The 24509-nt window shown below is 35.9% G+C and overlaps 1 protein-coding gene across 1 annotated transcript in view; it reads left to right on the top strand.

Annotated features, from left to right (window-relative positions):
* SLC6A5 (solute carrier family 6 member 5) overlaps positions 1–24240 on the top strand; it is a 58096-nt gene extending 33856 nt beyond the window's left edge. The window contains exons 10-15 of the mRNA XM_015825607.2: positions 3693–3805; positions 5519–5650; positions 6585–6684; positions 18225–18325; positions 22612–22779; positions 24085–24240. Coding sequence (XP_015681093.2) covers positions 3693–3805; positions 5519–5650; positions 6585–6684; positions 18225–18325; positions 22612–22779; positions 24085–24240 — 770 coding nt within the window. The remainder of the gene's footprint in view (positions 1–3692; positions 3806–5518; positions 5651–6584; positions 6685–18224; positions 18326–22611; positions 22780–24084) is intronic.
* The last annotated feature ends 269 nt before the right edge of the window (positions 24241–24509 follow it).

Consider the following 24509-nt stretch of genomic DNA (forward strand, 5'->3'; position numbering starts at 1 on the left):
TTCGAGGATAACAAAGAAATCAAGATCAACCCATTTTTTCCCACCAAAAAATTTTACATTTATAGGTCTGTGGGGAAAAAAAATCCTGAAAGAAGAAAGAAGCAAACTACTTCTCTATGGTTGCTAAGGAAACTGTATAGGTGGGTTCATGAAATAACTATGAGTAAAGCTGCATTCAAAGCCCCACTTCCCCAGTGATAACTTGCATAGGTTGTCTTACTGCACATATTAACAGGGTTAACCATCTAAAATCACAATCCTTTCTTAAGATGTTTGCGTCCTTGGACTGATTGTTTAATGCAATGAGACATAATACGATTGCCTTATTTATACACGTTTTTAGGGTACGGTTGAAAATTGTCACTGTAATTCCTCTTTTTGCTGTCAGACCTGTCGAAACGTAATTTGAATTTTAAAGTTTGCAAATGATCTTGATAATGTACATACATTTGATAATGTTATTCTCAAGCTATAAATATTTGATCACTGGGATAATTGTCTTACGAGCTTGCCTATTCTTAAACCACTTTTGGACTCCTCAAAATCTTGCTGGCATTTAATAATAATTGATTTAATAGGTGCAAACACTGGGGACTTTACACCTGGAGGGTGTAGTTAAAAAATATTTGTCTGGTCCAAGCTGGATTGCATGTAAACACTTTCTCCTTCTGTGCCTCTGTAAAATATTTCAGCAGTATTTCAAAATTTTAAGATTATGTGTAAAGAGATTTCATGCTGCAACCATTTGCTCTGAAACCTGCTATGATCCAAGGTTCAGAAACAAATTAATCATGAGGTCCAGGGGAAAATATATATGCATATATACTGTATACCTGCATGTCATCACACATCACATACTGTATAAAAATTGTCCATGTTGTGAGCATATTATGTTAAATTTGCAACTCTTTTTTTGAAATGGGTACTCATATTTCTTTATTGAATACAGGTGTGTTCAACCTTTTGGCTTGCCTGATTTGCACTGAGTGAAGAGGAGTTACAGTACCTTGGGTTGCATTAAAATTATAATATAGTGTATTAATATAGTGTATAATGTATAGTGTATAGTGTATAAATATAAATATAGTGTATAGTGTATAAATATAAATATATATAGTGTATAGTGTATAAATATAAATATAGTGTATAGTGCTGTAGTGGCAAACCTATGGCACGGGTGCCAGAGGCGGCACTCAGAGCCCTCTCTGTGGGCACGCGCACCGTCATCCCAGTCCTAGGCCTTCAGCTGGGTTTTATAAAACCTTTTCACTTTAGGCCTCTGCCACCGTGTGCAAAAAAAAAAAAAAAAAGGTTCAATCAGTCAAAAAAGATCTTGCAAAGTTGGAATTGATTGATTGAACTTTTTAGTCCCACCCTGTCTGCCGTTACCACCGCAGCCACGCCCAGCCAATGGGCCATGCCCAGCCAATGGGCCATGCCCAGCCAATTGGCCACACCCACCCGGCACTCGACGATGCATAAGTGGGTTTTGGGTTGCAGTCTGGGCACTCATCTCTAAAAGGTTCGCCATCACTGGTATAGTGTATAAATATAGTGTATTTATATATGTATAAATAATGTTAAAAGTCTATGATCTTGTGGGACCACATTATAGCTTTCCAGGGCAGCAGGAGGCCCATGGGCCATTGGTTAGACACGTCTGATTTAATACAAATGTGTATTATTCATTTGGACAACCATTCCATCCAAATGCTTCAGTTTCTAAGAATTGTATTTATGTGAAGAAATGTGGATGCCTCTTTACAAACTGACCTATCTAAACAAATCTATTTCACTTGATCAGTTACTAAACAGTGTTATTAAATGTTAAATTAAACTATAAAACAGTTAATACTGCTATGAGCAAGTTTATGTTAAGTGCCATTTGTATATGCTTTTCAGGGAGCATGGCCCCATTAAATTCAATGGTTGTTTCTTTTAAACTGACATATGCAAAGCAGCATGTATATCTTAGATCCTTTTCAATGGCTGTTGTCTAGTTTGCTGTATCAGAAATGTTTGTAAGTTGCTTCAAAATCTCTAGGATTTCAAGTAGGATATAAAAACTCAAGAAGGATTTTGACGATTGTGATGATAGCTCTACAAAGCTTTAGATTCAGCTTTCCAAAAGAGGCTTCAGAACTGTTTAAGTGCAAAGCTGTAATGATGCAAAAGCTTTATATTAATTCTTAAAACTTCAAAACAACCTGATAAGGTAGGCTTTTGATTCAAAAAAGTAGAATTTGATAACAGATACGAACCCTAGAACAGAATTAACTTGTTTGAATTCATGGGATTCAGAAGCTCAGAGAACCAAAGCAGACATAGAGCAACACTTTCTTAAGGTCCCATGTTCTTCTGTAGTATGACCATATGTGTGCTTTGAAATGCCAAATGACCAAATTTGGTGGATATTTGTATAATACGGCTGCCTCAAAAGGAAAATGCCAGTTATTCCAGTACTGTAAGGTATTATTTGAACTGCTGCTTAAATGGTGAGTTAATTTCATAAAGGGACAATGTTTGTCTTTTCCCGGATGGATATTGAAGCTCAACAACTGCCCTTATCTATATCTAACTCTCAGTGGTCATAACCTCCATCTCTCCATGAAATTAATTTAAAGGATCCCAATCAAAGGAGATTTGCAGTTTCATTTCCTGCAATTAGATTTCGCACAGTATGATGAATTCTAGAAACTCATTATTTTGATCCCTTAATTTAATTTCCAAACGTGCAAGAAGCTACTGCAAGCAGCATTTTTATCTGTAGTAGTCAAGAAAAAAAATATCTTTAATCAAGAGATGAAAGAGTATGTTCATGAATATATAACATCCCCTAAGCCTTCTTGCCAGGAAAAACTCCCAGTTAACAGCAGGCTTTAAAGTCAGCCTCTTGCATTGCCTCACACCACTAATAATAAAAAAAGTCTTCAAGCGGTATTTTATGTTTGACAAGAGTTTTCCAACATTTTGGGGAAATATATAATGGTTGTGAAATTAACTCTTGCATTGCTGAAATAAACTGGCAGCAGTGTATTGCAGAGTAGCCCAGGAAAGGGAAATCTATTGCCTACCAGATGTTTTGGGTTTAAATACCCAATATAGTAGCTTTGCCAAACCAACTATTGTTCAAGTTTGTAATAAAAAATATTGGAATGGCACCAGTTTCTCCATTTGTTGCATGGTACATAAAAATGATGGAGGGAATTCGTGTACGGTAGATGAAACAAATGGGATGCAATTAAGAAGGCAAATATTTTAAAGAGGAGTTGTGTTTCTATGTTGCAGTTTGGTATCAATAAAATAGAATAAAATAGGGTGTACTCTGAAGAGTCACAACTATTTCTAAACATGTTTCACTATATCAGATTCTTTTTCACAGTCAGGGCATATTTGTATTTAATAGGTATAGCAAAATCCCTGCTGTTCTAATAATGATCTTTGCCATCCCCTTTCTGTGAAAAGCTAGATTTTTCTGGAGATTGCTTGTGCTCAAAATCTATGATTGGAATACAAGATTCTGTGACCCTATAATGCACTATTCAATTGGAAAGTAGGAAACTGAAATTCTAAATTTTGTCATCTTAAACTGAAATGGATTTTGTTTTGTTAAGTATGACCCCAAAATTCAAAGGATGCTGCTTATTTTAAGCTATCAATATGATTTCTGTCTATTTTATTTTGGATTCTAGGTCCTGGCATTGCATTTGTGGTATATCCTGAAGCCTTAACTAGGCTTCCACTTTCCCCGTTTTGGGCTATAATCTTCTTCTTGATGCTTCTTACACTTGGATTGGACACAATGGTAGATAAATCTTTTTTTATATATATACAACTTTTTTTTTGTTCATTATAGGTTCAGAGTGTAAACAGCACATTGAATTAATATTTTAATATAAGTAATTGCAGTCTGGGATCCAGCACAGATTTTCTGATAAATTTAGCATACAACAAATGATGCTGTACATCAGTGGTGGCGAACCTATGGCATGGGTGCCAGAGGCGGCACTCAGAGCCCTCTCTGTGGGCACACGCGCCATCGCCCCAGTCCTAGGCCTTCAGCTGGGTTTTATAAAACCTTTTCGCTTTAGGCCTCTGCCGCCGTGTACAAAAAAAAGGTTCAATCAATCAGTCAATTTCAACTTCTCATGGGAAAAACAAGATCTTGCAAAGTTGGAATTGATTGGTTGAACTTTTTAGTCCCACCCAGTCTGCTGTTAGCACTGCAGCCACACCCACCCAATGGGCCACACCCACCTAATGGGCCACACCCACCTGGCACCCGACGATGCATAAGTGGGTTTTGGGTTGCAGTTTGGGCACTCAGTCTCTAAAAGGTTCGCCATCACTGCTATACATGTTTCTTAGAAGTAAGTCACACTGAATTCATTTATACAGGTTTAGAATCAACATTTCTTTTGAAATTATTATAATTGCCTTTGGTTCACAAATAACTAATGACTTGGCACCTGGGTACCTGAGGGATCACCATTTTCCAAGAATTTCTACCCGTCCAAATAGATTAAATAGGATGGCCATGCTGCAGATCCTGTCAGCCAAAGAATGTTGGCTGACAGGAACTAGAATAGAAGCTTTTTCTGCAACAGCCCCTGCTCTGTGGAATATCCTCGTTTGGAGATCAGAATGGTCCCAATCCCGTTAGCCTTCCATAAAGCTTTAAAGACCTTGCTATGCTCCAAGCCTGGGGTGCTACATCTGCCAAGGGCCCACCTCCTGGCTATATTGTTAACAGATTTAAAATGTGTTAAGATTTTAATTGTATGATATATGTTTTTGAATTGCGAGCCTCCCAGAGTTAATTGCTGAGATGGGTGACTATAGAAATCAAATAAATAAAAATAAAAATAAACTAACAGTCTCTATGGGCTAATTATCAAATTACAGCCAGAAACAAAACCATCACTGGAGATTTTCAAGAAGAGGCTAGACCAGGGGTAGGCAACCTTGGCTCTTTTATGACTCGTGGACTTCAACTCCCAGAATTCCTGAACCAGCATGGCCAGCCATGCTGGCTCAGGAATTCTGGGAGTTGAAGTCCACGAGTCATAAAAGAGCCAAGGTTGCCTACCCTTGGGCTAGACAGTCACTTCTGAGATGGTATAAGTTCTTCTGTTTGGGCAGAGGGATGGACTAGAAAACTGCCAAGGTCCCTTCCAGCTCTATTCTATTCTATTCTATTCTATTCTATTCTATTCTATTCTATTCTATTCTATTCTATTCTATTCTATTCTAACAAGGGCTGAAACAAAATGGAAGAATGGGAGGGCTTAAAAAGTATTTAGATCAACTTGGGTGAATGGGGAAAATAGTATACTGTATAGACATCTGTATTATTCTAAAAAGGCTGAAATCATAAACACAGAGAATAACAAGAGATCAAGAAGAATCAATGTAGTGAAATTGGATAGCTGATGCTTAAGATGAAAACTGCTTCCGTAAATCATTCGAATGATCCATGACTGCTACTGATTTTTTTCTCTCTTCTTTGGCATTTCAGTTTGCCACTATTGAAACCATAGTGACATCTGTTTCAGATGAATTTCCAAAGTATTTACGTACCCACAAGCCACTGTTCACTCTTGGATGCTGCATTTCCTTTTTCATCATGGGTTTTCCTATGATCACTCAGGTAAACATATTACATTGTGTGCTGTTTAATCAGCTCCTATAATTAGTAAAACCAGCTCAAAGAGTAGATTAACTTCAGAGGAAATGTAGTTTGAAGAGAAATTTTGCTGGTCACAAAAATGTACTATATGACTGTACTGAAGGCCCTGTTAAGCATATACAGGTAGTCCTCAACTTACAACCACAACTGAGCTTAACTGAGTTGTTAAGTGAATCACTGCAGTTGTTAAGTTAGTAACGCAGTTGTTAGGTGAATCTGGCTTCCCCACTGACTTGTTAGAAAGTCGCAAAAGTTGATCACATGACCCTGAGGCACTGCAGCCATCATAAATATGAGTCAGTTGCTAAATGTCTGAATTTTGATCATGTGACTATGGAGATATTGCAACAGTTGTAAGTGTGAAAATAAGTCCCTTTTTTCAGTGCCTTTGTAACTTTGAATGTTCACTAAACAAATGTTGTAAGCCAAGGACTACCTGTAGACTTTTCTAAAGATGTAATTTACCATTACTGGAAGGACTGAGTATGGCTGGATACAGCCACACAGATAAAAGTTATAGATCTGTTAGATTCATAGTCTCCATTTTCTTCACATTTTTCAAGTGTCTCAAAGAGGTTGCACAGCTAATTCCCTCTTTTTGCTTCTAGTGTATATAGAAATTTCAAATAGCAAACCTCTGCCATAATATAAAAACCTAACTTGATATTCATTCCATTTTGGCCAACCCTCCCTCCCATTTTGTTGTAAAGATATATGAAAAATAGATATTCTTGAAAAATTCTATATAATTCATAGAGTATTTTCATAGTGAGATAGGGCTTGGTGACAAAATAGCACCCATTTTTCCTTACTGTAACTATTAGTTGGGTTCCTGCTGATTGCATCTTGACAGCAAGTGGCATTTCTGTTAGTAATTATTTATTTTTAATTTTAGGGTGGGATGTACATGTTGCAGCTTGTGGACACCTATGCAGCATCTTATTCTCTTGTTATAATAGCCATCTTTGAACTTGTTGGCGTTTCGTACATTTATGGTAAGAAATGGATATGTAATCCCTAAGTTATACAAATAGTTCTTATAGGTAAAAATGGGATATTGATCAGTAACAAATAATTCCACAAACAAAAGTTTTAAAATGTTATTCATTAACATTTCAAAATATACATTATTGAATAAACCCAGGCATATATTTTATAGACTCGGTTCACTAGTATTCAGATAAGCTAAAAGTCAATTTACTTAATTCGGTAGGACTATCATAGAACAGGCTGTTACCGAGAACTGTAGCATGCTTATGACTTTAAAAGAGAAGTGTGATTTCCATATATATCATCTCTGCATATATATCATTATTCTGCTGTGATGATCCTCCCTTGTATATTTTGTTTGTCTATTTTCCATAATGCCATAAGATGTTCTAGGTCAGGGGTAGGCAACCTTGGCTCTTTTATGACTCGTGGACTTCAACTCCCAGAATTCCTGAACCAGCCATGCTGGCTCAGGAATTCTGGGAGTTGAAGTCCACGAGTCATAAAAGAGCCAAGGTTGCCTACCCCTGTTCTAGGTCATCCGGTGTGACTAAATCTATTTTTATAGAAAAAGCAATTTTCTATCCACTGGTTACAACAGCATCCTCTTCTCCTAAAGAGGCTGAAAGTGTTTAGTAACACCGCTTTGTTACTAAAGGTCAATAGGTACGTATGTCAATAAAGAGTATTCTTATTAATGCCCTGTTGCCATTCTCCAAAGCTAAGGAGATTTATAATTGGTCAGGTATGCTTGTTGAGATCTGGGATTTCTAGGGGAGGCTTTTAGCTATAATTTAGAACCTGGCACATTCAGTGAATTTCATTGATATAAAAAGAACTACAAGGGTGTTGTCATAATGGCCAAACCCCAAAAAAAAGGATTTTTTTTCTCTGGTACCAGCTATTGATGTTACCTCATAGTATACTGCCATTAAATTGGAAGATTCTAATCTATATCTCTCTTCCATGCTGACAGTTTTGTTTTTACTTTTAAAAATGATTGCTAATGTGAAATATATGGCAGACTAATTTGTTTTTTTTAAAAATCATTGATCTCAAGAGCACTTTAGTATAAATCTATTCTTTACTATACTGGCCCACATTTTGCCATTATAGCAGATGATGAATGAATGAGGTACTTTTCCCTAAGCAGATGTCAAAAGGGCCTTGATTTAAATAGTCAAAGTTTTCTTTGTTACATCTACGCAGCACAAAAATCATGAGGGCAAAATCAAGTGTAATGGCCGAGAGGTTTAAAGGCAAATACTGTAAGTAGCTGAGCCAGGGAGAAAGGAAATACAATTTGAGAACAGCTTATTCACTGGCCGGGTGATCTGTTGCTCTGGCTGAGCAGCAAAGTAATTTTCAACAGGTTTGTAGGCCCAAGTGGAATAGGATGACTTCTTTTTATGAATACATTTATTTAAATAGGCCTTTCCCACACTATGTCAGAGTATTCAGCACAGAATTCTGTGAGATTTATTAAAAATCCTTGATAAAATGAAATACAGTAAGCTGTACCCAGTAACACCCAAGCCTTAAATAAGTTGTCCTATGAAATAAAATCAGTGTTGGCCAAAGAAGGAGGTACAGGAGTTGAATGTCATGGTTCCGACCGATGAAACTCTTCAAAAGAACTTTGAGCATTGTTTACCTTAAAGAATCTTTTATTTGAGAAACAAAGTATCGGCACAACATAGTTGAAATCAGAAACTAAATTCCCCTCCCCTGGATACAAAGTAACAAAGTGCAATTCCCTCCTCCAATAAACAGTCATAAATCACATTAGCTTGAAGCGTGGGCTTTCTCCCCAGTTCTCCAGCCCGCCAAAACACTATCAGCTCTGGGCCCAATGTCCTTGGGTTCCCACGACTAAGTTATTATTGTTATGACTAGCTGGACTCTCATCCCTATTCCCCCTCCCAGCAGCAATTAATTCTAAAAGCAATAGAGAAAATGACTGCATTTCCATCTGTTGTCAAAGCAAGAACATCCGATGTTAGCAGCGTTGACATTGAGAGGCTATTCTCTACATATTGTTTATATACAACTCCTAATACAGGTAGTTCTCGACTTACACACCATGTTTAGTGACCACTTGAAGATACAACAGCACTGCAAAAAGAGGCTTATGACCTTTTCTCACACTTATGACTGTTGCAATATGCCCATGGTTATGTGATCAAAATTCGGATGCTTGGGAACTAGCTTATATTTATGATGGTTGCGTGGTCCTGCGAGCTTCTGACAAGCAAAGTCAATGGGGAGACCAGGTTCACTTAACAACCATGCTACTAACTTAACAACTGCAGCGATTCACTTGACAGCTGTGGCAAGAAAGCTCATAAAACAGGGCAAAATTCACTTAATAACTGTCTCACTTAGCAACAGAAATTTTGGATTCAATTGTGGCCGTAAGTCTAGGACTAGCTATAGTAGCTCTAGAGCCTCCTTAGCAAAGCATAATAATTATATGGACACATATTAAGATACTTCTACAAATATCCAGACTCAAAACCCAAAGGGACGTAAACGACTTCATTTTAAAAAAGCACTACCAATGCAGTTCTTTTAGGATAGGTGTAATAGGATTTTTGTATAATGCTGCTGCTTCCATTTTGTCCACCATAACAGCTCTAGTTAGAGCAGGGGTGTCAAACTGCTGATCCACGGGCCGGATGCACCATGCAGAAGCTGCGCCCATCCCAGCTCTGGCAAGGGAAAAAAGTCATGATTCGTCACAACACATCATGTGACGTGGCGAGTTTGACACCCCTGAATTAGAGGATGATCTCCTGAGATCAAAGAGTCCCAGTGACACAAAGTGCAGAAGTGTTCTGTGACAAGGATCAATTTGTTCAAAGGAAAATGCTACCCATTTTGGACCTGGAAATTATTACTCCATAGAATCATTTGGTTCAATAAAATATAATATATGTAGCTCACGACTGAAATATTAAGTTCTTGACATTCTCTGAGTTTAGTTGTCTTTCTGCAGATGCTTTGTTTCCTAGCTCAGAGAACATCAAGAATCCAACAAAATAATTTTAATTCAGCTGCAATTTTTTGATTCATTTATCCATTGAAATTTCCAGAAAGAGGTGGTGCAGTATCAACATCTAGGAATAATTGTGTTGACTGCCCTCTTAGCATTACATAATGGATCAAGGCCATGAACAGATCAAGAGTTGATACTTTTGATCTTTTACAATAATGGTCTAGAAGTATAGTACAGGCAAGCCAACAACATTTTTATTTAACAAACTCCTATAGTGGCATACAAAATGAATTCCATACATGTTATTGCCAGAATTGGATGATTTAGAAGATTCCAGCTACTGTACCAGAAGGAATGAGAAATCTGTCTAAATAAGCCTATATCACTTGTGAGAAGATTTCACCTTCTACAAAATTGCCAGTACTGTAAATTAGCCCAGAAATAACTATTCACAAGACCTTTCAAAGCCAAATGATGCTCATACCCTGTTTCCATGGGAACCAATGCAAGACATACGTATCTTCAGTCAAGAGAAGGATTTATAAATAAATAAGCTGCAACACATCTCAGATTCTGAAGTTGGTAATATTCCTACCAGGATTATATTGTGTATAGATCTGAAGTTAAGCGCTTTCCCCATCCCCCTGTAGCTTTCAAGTACAGCAATATTTTGAAATACTGCACCAGATGTTGTTTATACAATGGGTGATTGCATGCTGCTGTATGTCTCAAGAAGGAAACATTAAAAGTAACAGGCAGTTCTTTTTACATCACCCAATTTGGCTGATTGTAGAAATATTGTGCGACATTTCAACTTTAGGATCTCCTTGTAAGATTTGTATTGCTCCTTTGTGCTATTTTATTGTGATAGAAACACACTATGGCAGACTTAGTTGGAAGAGGAAAGCTCTCTTGTAAAAGAGTATCCTCACAAGTTATGTTTGTGCTTAGAGTGGATAAAAACTGAATTCTCTTCTTGCTTCTGGTACAGAATTTCAAGTAGTTACTCTTTGCTTCTCTTATCCCCAGGCCCTGCCTTAACATTATTGGCAGTATGTTATCTATGGGAAATGTGATTTGCTTGTACAGTATGTTAAACTGATACACCAAACCTAAAATATAGGAAAGAATCAAATGGTCAGAAACCCCTTATTTTTCTCCCTTTCACTGAAAAAAGATCAAGCCCTATGCAACATTATTGCAAGTTCCACAAAGAAATTAGATGTTCAGAGTAGAAACTGAGAGATCCCAGCATAATTCCACTCCCCTCAAACTTTTTCTAGTTCAGCCTTTACCCTCTGACTTTTTCTCATTTTTTATTCTTCCCTTACTCTAAAGAGTATATGTTTCTTTGGCTTTGTTACCCTTTTCAAACGTTACTTTTCACTTATTCCATCTGACTCTCACATACAGGTTCAGTTAGATTAAAAGTTTGTAATGTCCTATTTGATCTTTCCTCTCTCCTTTTCTTTGATTATTTTTATCACATGGCATATAAAAAGTTGCTTTAACAGTCTCAACTTGAGGCAACCTCTGACTGGTTGTATCTGGGCTCAAAAGCTAATAGGGTTAAGAATGTAAGAGCATAGGTTCATCTTGCCCAGCAGTCTGTTGTCATAGTGGCCAAACAATTGCACAAGGAAACCCCAGTAGAAGGCCTTCAGAGATAGTCACACTGACATCAAGGCTAATATCCAATAATCTCAATGATTTCTGTGAATTAATCCAACCTTTAAAAATTGGAGTTACATTGACCATCTTCCAGTTCTCCACTTCAGAGGAGACAAGTTGCATATTTTGATTAGAAAGTTTATGGGCTGGGCTTTTAACCCATGAATAGATGCTCTCAACATTACATTTTGATGATTATTTTGTCAATGTAGTCTAGCACTTCTTTTTTTGTTACCATTATACTATAGCTCAGCTCATCTGATTCTCTTCCAGAGAATCTCACCCAATTTTGCTCCTATGTAGGCAGAAGCAAAGGATTCATTCAGCTTCTTTGCAATTTCCTTAGCACACTTGACTCCTTCAACATTCAAGGCTTGGGATTAAATGACACTTGGATTCTGGACAAGGCCTCTTGAATGACTATCCAAATCATTGTAGTATCTAATGCAGGAAAGCATACTGTATGCTACGCCTTCCATAGTGCTCATAATCATTCAGCCAGTTGGTGTTTTGGTGTTAGATTAGTATTTGGGAGGTATAAGGTTTAACCTTATGCTGTCGGAAGATCACTGGGAAATCCTAAGTAATCTCTGCTTACTCTCTGACTTGTGGAGAAAAACTGGGAGCAGAGTGTGAGTTATGTATACTACCTTGAATTCCTTGATGAAAAACAGGATAGAATATTAATTAAATATCATAATAAAATTATTAAGCATGTATTCCTTTTAAGGGTATTGAACTGTATTTTAATTGGAAACGTAAGTGTCTTTGATCAAGGTGTAATTTTTCTGACATAAAGCCCTTTGGGTATTTTAGATTACATTATAATGCTTTTTAATTTCTAGCCAGCTAGAACAGGGGTGTCAAACTGCCGACCCGCAGGCCGGACATGTCACGTGGAAGCCGTGCTCACCCCATTGCCGGCAATGGCAAAACCGGCCCGATACGTTGCGTGACGTCACGTGACATTGTGAGTTTGACATGCCTGAGCTAGAACAATGCTGTCTTGAAATTATAGAACAGGGATCTTCAAAGTTGGCCCTTTTATGATTTGTGGACTTCAACTCCCAGAATTCCTCAGCCAGACACGCTGGCTGAGGAATTCTGGGAGTTGAAGTCCAAAGTCATAAAAGGCCAAGTTTGAAGACCCCTGTTATAGAACTTGAAGTTCAACATATCCGAAGGGAAATCCTATTTAGTTCTTTAGTTGCTTCTGGGAAGACTCACATGGCAGAAAATAATACCTCTTGTTGCTTTTCTTTTCAATTTGGTTCATGAAAAAAGTTGGACAACAATGGTTTAATAGTATATTACAATAAAATTTGCTTACAGTTTAATAGAAGGCAGCACATTAAAACAGATAAAGCTAAAGAAAATATGTTTGAGTTAGTCTCCATAACTAGTGAAAATTTTATGCTATTCTGGTTTTGACCACAGAGTGGCAGAAGTACAACAAATTCTACCTGACAGAATAGGGTTATTCTTAACAGAAGTACAGATGATATCAAATGAAATGTCAGTTGTTATGATCACACACTTATTATCCCTTTATGATTGTTGTTCTCAACAACTGATTGATTTTCTTATTTATAAAACAAAACTTCGGGAACAAGTCCCACCCAAGGTGGCAAGCAAAATGTAAGGATAAAAATGTAGTAATTCAGCACTGAAAAAAATCAAGAGAATGTATAAGCGAATTCAAATAATAATGCATATTAATGCAAAACTCATAGAACTAAGTTACATAGCATCAGTCTGCATGTTGTAATAGTTTTTAAGGAATTGAAAGGGATTTGAGTGAAGCACCCTTAACTAAATGTACCCATGTATTTTTTTTAATGTTCATCCCCATTCTAAAAGATTATGTTGGTTTCTAAAATAAATATCTGCATTATCACTTTAACTGAAGATGAAATTGGGAAGAATGACTGCATCACAGCTTGCAGTTATCTTTAAAACCTCTGTCATTTTTCTGAAACAGCAATAATTTTTTCAATAATATGTAATGGTTAAGTGGATAGCACTAAGTAAAATGAGAGTCAAGAAGGGTAAGATAGCAACTATTCTGATAAGTAGTCTAGTGTAAAGTGTTATCAATATACCGATGATACCCACATCTCTTTCTCCACATCCCTGCTCTTGCCTTATCTTCCTAAATGTCTGCAAACAAAATCTAAATCCAAATAACAGAATACTGTACATCTGATTTCTAAACAGCAGAAAATTCAAGCAGTAAGCAGAGTAAAAATGGCTGCAATTTCCCTCAGTTGTCAGAGTTGACACTAGACATACCCAATTGTCACAGTGTTGACACTAGACATACCCAATTCATTGTCACAGTGTTGACACTAGACATACCCAATTCCAGCAACCGTTCTGTATATGTTTTAGCCTCCAGCCCTCTAATCATCTTTGTTGCTCTTCTCTGCACTTTTTCTAGAGTCTCAACATCTTTTTTGCATTGTGTTGACCAAAACTGGATGCAGGATTCCAAGTATGGCCTTACCAAGGCATTGTAAAATGATATTAACACTTCACATGATCTTGATTCTGCCCCTCTGTTAATGCAACCTAGGATTACATTGGCTTTTTTGGCATCTTCATAAAATGAACTTCCCACTTGCTCAATTGAGCAGAATTTAATTTTACAGTGGTTCTCTTTTCAGTAGCACATTAAGAAAATTCTGAAGTGATATACTCTAGACTTACCCTTTGTAAAAGCAGCCCAGTTCTTGGCAGATGCCATTTACACCTTCATTCTAATTTGTTTTGGGTTTTCTCTCTTTTTCCAAATAAATCTTTCAATTTGATATGCTGTGGGTTTCAACTTAGAGAATTAACTCCTTTAACATTTAGGTAACACCTTTCTTTGAGCACTTAAAACAAATAGACATATTGTTATTGTATCTGGCAAGGGCTTTTATGATAAATTACATTTCTCTTCAGTTTTTAAATGAGATTTTTTTTAAATTAGAAAAGTCAGGAAGCAAGGGAAAGGAATCACTTTGTCTTTTGAAAGATAGTTAATTCCATGTTACAATTTTTCAAAAAAGTGTTATATCCATTTCATGCACTTTACAATATATGTTTGTATACATTTTTCATTTAATAAATGAAAAATGAATGATTGGGAGGCAGAGTCCTTGTAATAGCAGACCTAAAAAGTCCATAAGTCAAATTAATAAACTGGAATTTAAATTAAAACTGATTCAACATGCTCTATTTCCCCTCCTACTTCTTGAGAGGATAATCAAAACTAGGTTTGCCTTCATTCATAAAACTAGGTTTATTTCAGACATTACTGAGAGTTCCAAGAATGTTCGGGTACTGTAGTTTGTTTGGAATAGCCAAAGAAGAGAAAATCAGAATTGTGTAGGAGATGACCAGGCTCAGTTTGGGGGTCCCTTTGCGCCCACAAGTGATCTAAGTTCATCTCCCCTGAAGTCCATTGATTCTTACTTACCACCAATTTGCCTTGACTGTTCAGAGTCTCATAGTGAGCTAGCATGGATTAAATTTTCACTCATTTGAACAATCTTGGTTCTTGATTCCTTGTGCCTAACAAATTGTACACTTACGTTAACTGCTGTTTCTATTTTATAGTTTTATTTTGAATGGTTAGGCTATTTTAACATTTCTGTTGCCCAAAAGTGAGAGATATCCTGTTCCCACCCCAAACAAATAAACGAAAACCCCTTCACACAATTCCCTTAAAGTTCAATCTTATTCCTCCATCCCCATTCATACAAGCTGATTTGTTTCCTTACTCTCAGAACTTGGTCCTATAATGGGATTTTGGGAATTGTAATAAATAGGGGCCCATCACTACATGAAGAATAGCCCCAGCAAAACTACTATCTAGAAATAGGTCATCAACATTTAATATTTTTATTCATTTGTAATATGTTTATACCGTTTCAAACTTAAAAGAGTCAAGTGGTGCAGAAGAGCATGGTGACAAGGTAATTCAAAGAAACAAGAACACAACAATACAATAATTTAAAACAAATACAATTATCAGAACATTTGCTCCATGAGGAAGCAAAATACAGCTGTTTTAAAAAACTGATGTACATTTCATTTAGGGTGATACTTTAATTTATAGACAAAATTTAAATACCATATTTGGTGCTACTTTTGAAAATGGTGCTAAATTACCTTGTCATTAGCAGGGTTACTTTTTATATAAGCATTAGCACACCAAGCTTGGACATTTTATTTTTTAATTCATTAGAAGAAAGTGTGAATAGATGTGACTTTTGGCACAATTATATGCCAAAAGCTATATAAACAGTAAAACTTTAATGGGCTGTTTTAGGGAGGATGTCTGTTAAATCTGAATATTGGTTAAATCTGAATTTACATCGTTTGCATAATTATATAATCGCTGTAAATGCCCATTTGCAGTAAAATCTTGATTTAATCCACAAATTCTTTAATTAATTAAGAGACAGTGTCTATAAAATATGGGCAAAAATCTGAACAACAAAAAAAGTATATTGTATCCAGAGTCCCCCAAACAGGTTTGTGAAGATTTATTGTACTCACAACAAAACTAAAAATTCACTTTATGAGAGGTTTTTTTAGGACTTTAAAATAATATGACCTCTGATACTTCTCAATTTCTGATGATGCAAATATGAAAAATGGTGTCTCAGATTGTGGTGCTGGAGAAGACTATCTGCTAACAATGAGCCAACTTATCTGCTAACAGTGAGCTAACCTATCCACTAACAATGCATAGGTTAGAGACATTCCTGCTGCTGTAAAACAAAGGCCCCTGTTTAGAATACATAGATGGTAAAAAGAGACATATGGTTTGAATCCACACAAAAAAGGCTTTAATTTTACAGTTTGTATTTGCCTTGTTTTTTTTCATACTGATTTCTTTTCTGGTATCTATTTTATCGAGCTGTTTCCTTTAATTCCTACTTGCAAACTTTTTAGTTAGTTTTAATCTGGAGAGAATCCATACAGCAAGCTCATTAGGCAGCAAGCTTTTAGAACCCTTAAAAAAAGGGAAATGATTATTAAATACTCTATTATTGTTATCTTGTTACTATTGGAGAAAGGATTGGCATTTGATACTCTGAACCTTTTTGGCTTTTGATATTCTGTAATATTAGGCCCTTACTAGAATGTCTTAGACATCATGATTGAATGAAGAACATTATCTTCATCTAAAAGGGAAATCAAATTAATGGTCACTGCATTGTTTAGCGATGAGAAATATATATGTGCACATGCACACACACCAACACACAAACGCCTACTTTCTTACTTTCTTTCTTTCTTTGTGGTGGTACATCTTCCTTTACATTATAAACTTTCCGCCTACTACGATGGAGGAGGTTGATTGCTGCTGTGGTAACAGAAGGTAACAGAAGGTGGTGTATAGCTAGAAAGGCTGAGATTTCATGCTGGAGTAAAGTTATACATCTGAAACATATTTAGAGCAACAGAGTCAGCCTTGTTCTGTCATCCTCTCCCCAGAAGAAAAGTCACACATTTTTGTTTTGTCTTTGAGGTGGGACATTTTGTACTTTGAGAGTGAATAATTAAAGTCTGTTGCAGTGATCCGGTGTTATGTGAGTTTCTATTAGAAAGCCTTTGCTACTGAGCTTATTTAGTGATAAACAGATGTGAAGAATAGCAGTGACAGGCCAAAGAAAAGGAAGTCACACAGCCCAATCATCACTGGCTGGGGAAAAATGGTATTTGCTGCTGAATTGAAAAGGAAGCTGCACCAATTCAATATTAGTCCCTTTTTTTCATTAAGGCAAAATATACCTGCTGTGTGCGTAAAACTGGTACAACAAACTTGCAAAGGCCTTGGCAATCAAAAGAAGTAATGGACTGAAATAATGATGGCCCTGTCTACATTATTGCCATCAAAAGACACAATTCTGTTGCTAATGGAAAACTATCTGGATTTGTTCGTGGTATTTTATGTTACATTTACAATAATATTGTATTATTGTTGAACAATTTCAAAGTTAAATTTCAGGCCTGGATTTCTTTTCCTTATTGGAGAATTCAAAGCTTTCTATCCAAAATATTCTTAAATTCCCCCTTTAATTCTTGAGATTTGAACACATATAGCTTTTTTATTATGTGTTGCATAAATACTTAAAATAATAGAATCCAATAGCAAAAATGAATTTTTTTTTGTTTATCTAAGGGGTGTCAAACCTGCCACGTTGCGTGATGTGTCGTGATGTATCACAACTTTTTTCCCCTTGCCGGAGCTGGGGTGGGCGTGGCTTCCGCATGACGCATCCGGCCCATGGGCCAGCAGTTTGACACCCCTGATCTAAAAAAAAGTCAACTAGTGATGAAAAGAAATGTTAGCTGTGAACATTATTTCAGATTTTACTAAATCAAATAGAAAAGAATTATATTTTAAAAATATGGCTTGATTTGTTTTCAAGAAAGCAATTTCAGCATTCTGAAAGCGAGAACCTCGACTCAAGTTTCTAAATATTCATGTCAAAGCAAGAACATCCAATGTTAGCACGTTGACATCATGGTTCCGACAATTCATATATCTTCCTCGGTTAAAAAAATGCTTCAGAATAAAAATAAGAATCTTAAGTATATGTTGCTGTGGACCACAGGTTATGTTCATTTTAATCTTTATATTGCAACATATTAAGTTAATGTTTATATAAAATGTAACTTTGTAATTCATCTATTAGTGTGGTTTCCCATATGAGCAATCCATATTATAGATATTGTTAATATATGTCTTGAAGAGCTAGACTGACAAATCAGTGTGCCTGTTCTTTCTATAATTAGACACAAGAGGGATCGCCAGAGATATTAATTGTGGCTCAATCTCCTTTGCATTTGGATTTGCGTATGTTTATTTTACAGGCTTGCAAAGATTTTGTGAAGACATTGAAATGATGATTGGATTCCAGCCAAATAAATTCTGGAGAGTCTGTTGGGCTTTTGTGACCCCAACTATTTTAACAGTAAGAACTCAAGGAGCGGGGATTAAAAGGGGAAGATTGTCTTGTTTATTTATTTCCAGTATTTATATGCCATAAAATTATAAAACTCTAAGTTTTTCACTTTTGGTTCTGTTAATGGCCAAAACATATACCACATTAGGTTAAATTTGGTTTTTATAGAAGTAACAATCATGAAGCTAAAATACTGACTTCTAAGGTGTATTTAAACACTAGAATTACATTTATGTAAATTTTAAGTACCGGAATATACCTCAGCATGAACATTCTTCACTGAATGTTATTTTTTCCTTTTAATATTGAACCTTGGCTTCCGTGATCTCATATTAGATATGCATAAATAATCTATTCAATTCTTATCTAGCACTATGCTGGTGGAGGTTAATTAGATGCCAGCAAACTGTCCATTAAAAGCCCTATTGAAATATGCTGAAATGAACTATTCTGTGTCTGCATAGCATCTTCTATTATCCAAGCAAAAGAAATTTTAGTGGACTGTAACCAGAATTCTCCCCCCTGGGTAAATTAGATTATATTTTGCATAAATATGAATTAAGCAAACCTTTATAGTGTGTGGAGATGTGTGCATATATGTATGTACACATACAATAAAATATTGCTCCCATTGCAATTTCTTACATGTAAAAATAGTTGCTTTCTATAGTAATTTTCTCTAGTGTCATTGTGAAAATCTTGCATATTTTTCATAGTACACTTCCAATTAATGGATGCTTTTATGTCTTTCTTTTAAATAGCCATGTGGGAACTGCTTAATGGTTATATTGCATATTAATATGACAGGAATATGTATGCCAGAATCATTTGGGTGGGGATATTTTCCCATATAATAGTCATTTGGTTTGGATAGAGAAGGCTAAGATTGTGCAGTTGACCTCAGGCTTGTATTGACGGCACAGAATATTGCTCAGATGTTATTTCTAAATTGTCTTGACAAAATCAAATTGCCCAGGAATAATTAGTACAAATCTAGTGCATGAAAACAGTGCCCGGGCTTACTGTATGCTTAACAGTAAGCCATAATGCGATGTGGTTTTGGTGAATTAGCCTATAATTGCTTAGCATTATATGTCAACCAAGCCATATGGCTCATTTAGTAACACCATGGTTAAAAGAAACCAAAGATTACTGCATATGTTGTCTCAGAATGATGTCATTAGTCTAGAAACAAATATGGTACTGTATAAATCACTGTGAAGTCACAGTCTATTCCAAACCATTATTATGCTTGGAATGCACTACAGCTGAAAAGTCACGTGTATCTCATTGTTATGGCAGATAATTGGAGGAGTTCTCAAAATAAGCTGCATGTTTACATGCTTTTTTAAAAATAGAAAAAGGTAAAGCTCCTTTCAGTGTAGCACTACAATTAATTTTTTTAAAAAACATATATTCGTGAGTGGGTAGTGCCATCTCTTGCGAAGTGTTCATTACTCTTTAGAACAACAGTTGTTCCATTGCTCAAATTCATTTATTGAAGGTGAGCAATTGTGACAAATTGTTCTAATAAACATGGCTTTCCTTTTCAAATCAAAACTAATTTATTCCAAAAGAAAGCACAGACAGACATCCAGGAGAATTTAGGGACAGCTAATTCCCAGTACCACTAGGTGTCACTCTGTTGCAGCAACTCCACTTTTAAAACAAAACAAATCTTGAGATACAATAAATAAAGACAAATTTGTTTCAATTTGTTTCATTTTTTTTTAATTGACTTGGGTTTGCATTGATTTGTAATCCTTTGTTTAAAAGTCGGCATAGAGTTTTATGCATTTATTTATTTATGCATTTTTTGGTACACAATTACATCTATTGTATTTTTGTCGTAAGAGTTTCCGTAGTATACATGTATCTCATCGTTGCTAAATACCACTAACAATTTAGTAAGAAAGAAAAAATAATTTTTTAATATGTCTGAATCCCTGACTAGAATCTCAAATCGTCATATTATGGCATGGGAACTTTGCCCACTTTTTAAAAACCACAGGACAAGCTTTGTATTTGTATTGCATTCTTTGTTCCTCTTCTGCTCCAAGCAGAATTGTCTTTAGTCTCTACATATCTGCTTAGGATTTCAAGGTTAAATGGTTAGGGATCCCTAAAAGTATTGCTAGATACAAAATTGAAATTTGAAAGGTGGGTAATCCATGTCTGACTGTGATTCTGCCGAGCTGTAATCCAGTAGGATATAAAATAAGAAACAAACAAAAGTTTGTCCTTACATTGTATTAGAGAAAAAAGTTACTCAACTACCTTGTTTTCTTGAAAATAAGACCCAACCAGAAAATAGGCCCTAGCATGATTTTTCAGGACGCTCTTAATATAAACCCCATCCCAAAAATAAACCCCACTTAAGATTGTCAGCCAGACAGATGCATTTAGTACTGCATTTTCCCAAATATAAGCCCTAACCAGAAAATAAGCCCTAATGTGTTTTTTTTTGAGCAAAAATTAATATAAGACCTGGTCTTATTTTGGGGAAAACAGGTAGATGATGTATTTTCTGATTTAGGACTCATTGTTCCCAAATCCATAAATTTTATAGTAACATGTATCTTTTTTTTACACCTTCAGAAGCGCAAAGCAAACACTTGAAAGTTATCATTCATGCATAGAAATCAGTCAGCTGTTGAGAACCTACTTTAATCCTATCAGATATGACTGAAGCCCAAACTTCAGTGCAGCTGAAGATTAAAGCCTTGTGTTTTAGCGTGGCAATGCCTGTTAGTTAAAAGAATGGAGTCTTCTGGAACAAAAAAAAAGTGCACATCCTTCAGCTAATGTTTGGTTCATCGGCAAGCAGCACCATTTGTAGAAACCAGCAGGCCTCTGAGGCAATACAGTCCAGATTCAACTGGTCTGACTTGAAAGTAGTAAATAATTTCTACATGGATTGCTCTAGAAAGTCACACAGCTGTGTTAAGCACATTGTGTAACCTAAGAATTTGGCTTGCTGCAGGGAATAAAGAATAACTCTAGGAATTAGGCATTTCAGAAATACAAACTCTTTCCTTTTCATCATGCACACATAGACATCTCTCTCTCTCTCTCTTTTTTTTTTTTTATATTCCTGAGCAGGTGCACTGTGGTAGCAGGAACAGATTGCCCTGTGGCAGCATTGGGGAAAATGAAAATAGGCAGTCATCTGCCAAGTTCTGCAAAGATGTATCTCTGCCATTCAGTTTAGCTGTTGGTGCCAGCCATGGCTGGCTCTTTTCTGACTTGCTGTCGCTGCAAGTTGACACGGGTGCAAGTGGGTCAGGAAGCTTCAGCTTAATCCAAATCTCCTGCCTGTTATGTCCCAGATTGCTAGTTATTTTCCCACCAGGTGCTACTCTCTGCAGTAACATAGTACAGGGTAGCTGCTTTATATTTCAGGATCCAAACAGAACACCTTTGGCTATGGCTTAGACTTTCTTCTGAATACCTCTAAAATTGCTTGCAAATTTTTTCTTTGTGTTCCTTAGCAATACAACATTGATGTGCAGCTGTTATTTGTATTTTCCCTTAGCTCTTTTTTTTTTAAATACAACACAGCAATCATTGAATGTGGATTTAAGCAAAAGAAAACGGGGTGGGGAGGAACAGTGGCTCCATTTAACTCTTTACTTTTCAACCATTTTTTTTTGCATAAATCCTCATCTAAAGATATTATTCTTGTTGTTCCATAGGAGGAAAAGATGGATCCAACTTAGCTATGGAGCAATGAAATATGCTCCATGCCTAAATATGAGATTACTGAAGATGCATTAAAAATCCTTTGCATTTTTCTTTTTGGTTGAGACATTCGATAAAACTAATATTTGATACATTGGAATAATTAAGCTTACAGTTTGAATTGATCCATGTTAACCTGAAGTAACGCCGGCCACTTTTATATGTTCTCTTTGTTAAATCTCCATTAAATTACTGTATGTGTAGGCACTTCACAGATGATATCAAAATATGCACCAACATACAAACATGTGGCTCTTTATACTGTAAATGTAGTGGATTAATAAGATAATTACATTAAGCTATGCTGCCAATAGACTGCATAATAACCTTTTTAAAACTGTAGATATAATAATGTGGTTTCATTTCCTCAAATATATCTAACTTTTTCCATTGAGTTATGTAATATTTATAGTAGTCAATATTGCCTTAAATCTGATCATATATAATCATTTATTGTTATGAAGTAGTATATCTAGACACACATTTATAATTTCATAGAAATTGTGTGTGTTTGTTTCATAACATGATTATAATCACATGTGTTTCTTTTCCAGTTCATCCTTTCCTTCAGCTTCTACAAGTGGGAGCCAATGACTTATGGCACCTATCATTATCCAGGCTGGTCAATGGTATTAGGATGGTTGATGTTGGCTTGCTCTGTTATCTGGATTCCTGTTATGTTTGTGATAAAAATGCATCTAGCTCCTGGAAACTTCATTGAGGTAACTCTTATGTCTTCTATTCCCCTCCTTTTTTCCCGGAATTTAGCATAGGATTGGTCTATCATGTGTTTCCAAATTTTACTCTGTGGTTATTATTGATCATTGTTGACACTGGATGAATGAGCAGCATCTAAAGCAGGCATGTCAAACTGCCAGCCTGTGGGCTGGATGCATCACACTGAAACCACACCCACCCCATTGCCGGCAATGGGGAAAAAGTTGTGATACGTCACATGACGTCATGTGACGTTGCGAGTTTGACATGGCTGATCTAAAGGATGACTGTTGGAATCAGATGAGGGCAAAATATACTTCTAACATACCTTTAAGAAATCCTTGGAAATATCCAGAAAATTTCATACTGCAGATAGTTCCAATATGAGGAACACATTGTAATAGGTGAAATGTAGAGAAGAACCACAGTTTGTGCATTTTGCTTAGGGATTCTCACATTACCCCAAACAAAGATAAGAGTGATATTCTAGAAACTTCCAAAGTTGATTTATAATAACATTGTATCCTTAAAGGTACTTTATTAATTTTTTATAGGAGAAATAGGCTTCCAGTGAGGTTCAAGATAAGGCAAAATTCCCCTGACTCCATCTGAAACAATTTGTTCATATTTCATTTTCAGCAGAATATTTCCTGAGCTTCTCAGTTTATTACAATTGATTGGGGAGGCATAAGTTGCAAAGTGGTAATTAAGCAAGAATTAAAATAATTGGTATGGAGACTCAATTGCCTTTAATAGGTAGTAAACATATAATCGTTCCCTTTAATACTGTCATAAATATGTTTTCTTTCTCTTTTTTTCTGCATAACATGTACCAAATTATATCTTGAACACAATTTCAGTGACAAGATGAACATGATTTTCATTGCCTCAAACTCTGCAGAAATATCCTGGTTTCCTGCCTGCAGACAGAAATAAAATTGTAGTATGATAATTAAAATATTTTTTTTCATTTCCTGCTGTTTATTGCATTCCTGGTCATCACTGCATTTTTTTTGAGAAATTTGCTAAGCAGAAGTCATATTATCTTGACGCAGGAACCAACTGCTCAGTTGATTTGGTTAAACAATTGAGCACATTGGCCTTGGCATTTGAGCTTAGTCACTAGTGACTCTAATGGAGAGATAATTGACAATGGTGAAGGCTACATAAGTAAATGGAGTTTTTATTTATTGATCTTGAGCTAAACAAACTCTGTATTGCAGTTACTTTAATACTGTTGTCTAGACTAACATGAGTAATTTCAACGGATTCTGATCTGTATTTGTAACTGATTCTCCCTTCCCTTTCAGAGGTTCAAGTTGGTCTGCTCTCCTCAACCAGATTGGGGGCCATTTTTGGCTAAACATCGTGGTGCACGTTATCACAATATGATAGACCCCCTGGGAACATCTTCCCTTGGACTTAAACTGCCACCAAAAGATTTTGAATTGGAAATGCAATCTTAGTAATTTTCCTACTTGTGGCTATGTTGTACAGTTCTTTTTCTTTCTTTCTTTCTTTCTTTCTTTCTTTCTTTCTTTCTTTCTTTCTTTCTTTCTTTCTTTCTTTCTTTCTTTCTTTCTTTCTTTCTCTGAAAGTGGTTTTTTTTAGGAAGTAAGATTTATTGTTGCATGCTCACAGTAAATGCTAGATAGACCACTTTAAGTACTAGATTTTGTTCTTCATACCCATTGGTGCCAGGTAGGAATACTTCACTGTAGAAGAGTAACAGATG

This window comes from Protobothrops mucrosquamatus, unplaced genomic scaffold, assembly GCF_001527695.2.
Source record: "Protobothrops mucrosquamatus isolate PMUCROS unplaced genomic scaffold, P.Mucros_1.0 scaffold2711, whole genome shotgun sequence".
Lineage (NCBI taxonomy): Eukaryota > Metazoa > Chordata > Lepidosauria > Squamata > Viperidae > Protobothrops > Protobothrops mucrosquamatus.